Source organism: Alligator sinensis, unplaced genomic scaffold, assembly GCF_000455745.1.
Source record: "Alligator sinensis unplaced genomic scaffold, ASM45574v1 scaffold198_1, whole genome shotgun sequence".
Classification (NCBI taxonomy): Eukaryota; Metazoa; Chordata; order Crocodylia; family Alligatoridae; genus Alligator; species Alligator sinensis.
The window spans coordinates 100,520-103,067 of record NW_005841906.1 but is presented as its reverse complement, the minus strand read 5'-3'; the positions used below and the strand labels follow the sequence as shown (position 1 = coordinate 103,067).

The window sequence follows — 2,548 nt, the reverse complement described above, 5'->3', positions numbered from 1 at the left end:
GAGCCTCCCGTACACCCCTGATGTGACAGGCCCTCGCCTAATAGAGGTCACTTGTCCAGTCAGTCCAGAGCCCCTCTAAGAATGACAGTCAAGTGGCTCATTTCACACCAGTCACCAAAATGCCCTGAGATGGCAAAAGGCTTCAGGTTAAAGTGGAGGCCAAAAATGAACCAGTCCATATCTCTCTCCTGATTGCTGAAGCCAATCACTTCTTTGAGGTTGTACTCTTTTAGCTGATTGATGTGTGCAATAAAAGCTGCTAATTAGTTAGATGGGCAGACCCGTTGTCCCAGTGCTTAGTGGTCAGATCATCCCCGAAGACCCAAAAGCTCCCAAGGATCAAATCGGGGAAGCTCCACTAAAGTAATCTGAGTCAAGGATCTGATGCTATACACTTATACTGCACTCTTCACTGATCCCTGCTGGGAGATGGGCATTGTGACTGCATCAGAGGCTTACCAATGTGCCCGTGCCCATGCCCCGCCCACCCCAGTGGATGATTCCAGTGATCCCAAACTGGGGATTCCAGTAGGAAGAAATGTGTCTCTAGCTCAGCTCCAAGTAAAATGGGGAGGCAGGTTGATGGGGGCCTTTAGATGTTACCACACTATAGGTAACAGTGCAAGCCGCCTCGATGAGCTTTGTGCATTTCAATTCACATACAGCTTGGACCCTGAGAAAAATGAGTGTGCTGGTATCAGCACAGTCCCTTCTGGGCTTTTCTCCATTCTATAAAGCCTCTGCAGCATTCACAGCCTCTGTTTGAGAGTTTCAGGGCTGAGACAACATGGGATGCTGAAGGGCAGGAGCGAGGGACATCAGCAAGAACTGGATGTGGGGAACCCAGGGCCGAGATAGTAGGGGGCTATAGGTCAGTTACAAGGGGAATCAGCATTGCCCTAGGGTGAGAGAGAGAACCCAGGCTGATGTAGAGGCACAGTGGCAGAGCTTTCTGAGAAAAGACTGCCCAAAATGTAGCCTTCCTGTGTGCCCAGCATTAGCCACAATTGGTAGCCTCCGACTTGCAGAAGCCCTTGATTCTGTAGCTGCAGAACAAAAGAGAGAAAAGCATAGAGGCTTTCTCACTTGACACTGCGGCAGTGTGTTTCTTAGAGCCCCTTCACACCCCTGCTGTGCCAATGTAGCTAATGACCCAAATCCCCAGCCCTGTCTGTACAGGCTGACCTGACATGCCCTCCAGGAGAGAGAGTTCAGAGAGGACTTCCTCTCTTACACTACAGCCAGCCGCATTAGAAGCAAGAGCTGTGTGATACAAGTCCCAAACCAAAAGTTAAGGTGGAGCAAGAGACGGTTCCCTCTGGGGCCTCAGAGACCACGCTGGGAAAGTTCCCTTTATATTGCCGCATCTCTCTTTGTAACTACTAAGGTAACTCCACTGACCCAGAAAATGGATTCTTCCATTAACCCTAAAAGGAAGCAACACATGTTAAATCCCTGGGGTGCAGCCAAAGGAAATCACACTCCTGCCTTGCCGAGTAGTGTCTCATCACTCCAGGGTATGGCTGGCAGCAAGACACACTCTCCCCCTGATTCCCCAGAAGGTCCATCCCCCATCTCGGAAGAGGTCTCTCTCCCCAGGCTAAGCTTTACTTTCCGAGTTGCCGCTGCAACTTAGGGAAGGCCTGAGGATAGGAGGCATTTTTTCCTCCTCTGTGCTTATTCCCTAGCCAGACCCTCACCTCCATGGTGACGTTGTGCACTTCTCCGGGGACACACTCTAGACCCTCATCACCGCAGCAGCCCGCACACCTCATCAAGGGCACACAGGATGGCTTGAAGATGTACTCCACCTCGTCTGGGTACTCCTGAAATATGTCCACCAGCGTCTCGATTGTCCTGCAGTAGCTGCGCTCATAAACGTCCAAGAACTTGATAACTGTGGGGAAGGAAGAAGCGAATTAGCAGCAGCTCAGCTGAAAATACCCACAGAAGTTGCAACTCCTGAACTCTCTGCTCCTCAATCGTAGTCTTGCAGTGCTGATCACCCTCTGCAGCACAGGCTTCACCCCCTCTCCACCACACCATGCTGTGTTAGGCCACCCAATAAAAAGTGCAAAGTAACTCTCCAAGTATCTTGCCCCCCTTTGGTGGGGTAGAGAGGAAGGGGTTCAGGCTCTTGGCTGAATTAGCTTTTGCTTCTGAAGAGCAGAGAAAGGACAAGAGTAGGAAACTAACCAACTGAATGATGCTGCTCTATGCCTGCTGATCCCTGCTCTACACACACCCTGTCTCTTGTTATCTGACATGCTCCATTATATGTGCTGCTGCTGAGCGCATTAGCTCAGCCAAAAAGCACCTGCAAAAAGTCTTTGGTGTGGGGACTGAGTCACTGACAGGGCTTATCTTTCACCCCTCTCAAAATATCAAAGTTTTATCTGGTGGTTTTTGGACAGAGGGGAAAGGGGTAAAGTGGGAAGCACCCTTCAAAAGATGAGGACAGAAGGGACAGAGTTTGGAAGCAGGATCTCCTCAGAGGTTAAGAAGAATGGGCCTGGTCCATTAAGCATGCCTTTCCACTCCTCCATCC

General features: G+C 50.4%; 1 protein-coding gene across 9 annotated transcripts in view; it reads right to left on the bottom strand.

Moving 5' to 3' along the window:
* The window catches only part of VEGFA (vascular endothelial growth factor A), a 23,714-nt gene that overhangs the window by 8,197 nt on the left and 12,969 nt on the right, over positions 1-2,548 (bottom strand). For all 9 annotated transcript variants that reach the window (XR_003092817.1, XR_003092816.1, XM_025197828.1 and 6 more), the window contains exon 3: positions 1,701-1,897. Coding sequence is in view for 7 of the 9 variants with exons in the window: in XM_025197828.1 (XP_025053613.1) it covers positions 1,701-1,897 (197 nt within the window). In the remaining 2 variants the exon portion in view is untranslated. The remainder of the gene's footprint in view (positions 1-1,700; positions 1,898-2,548) is intronic.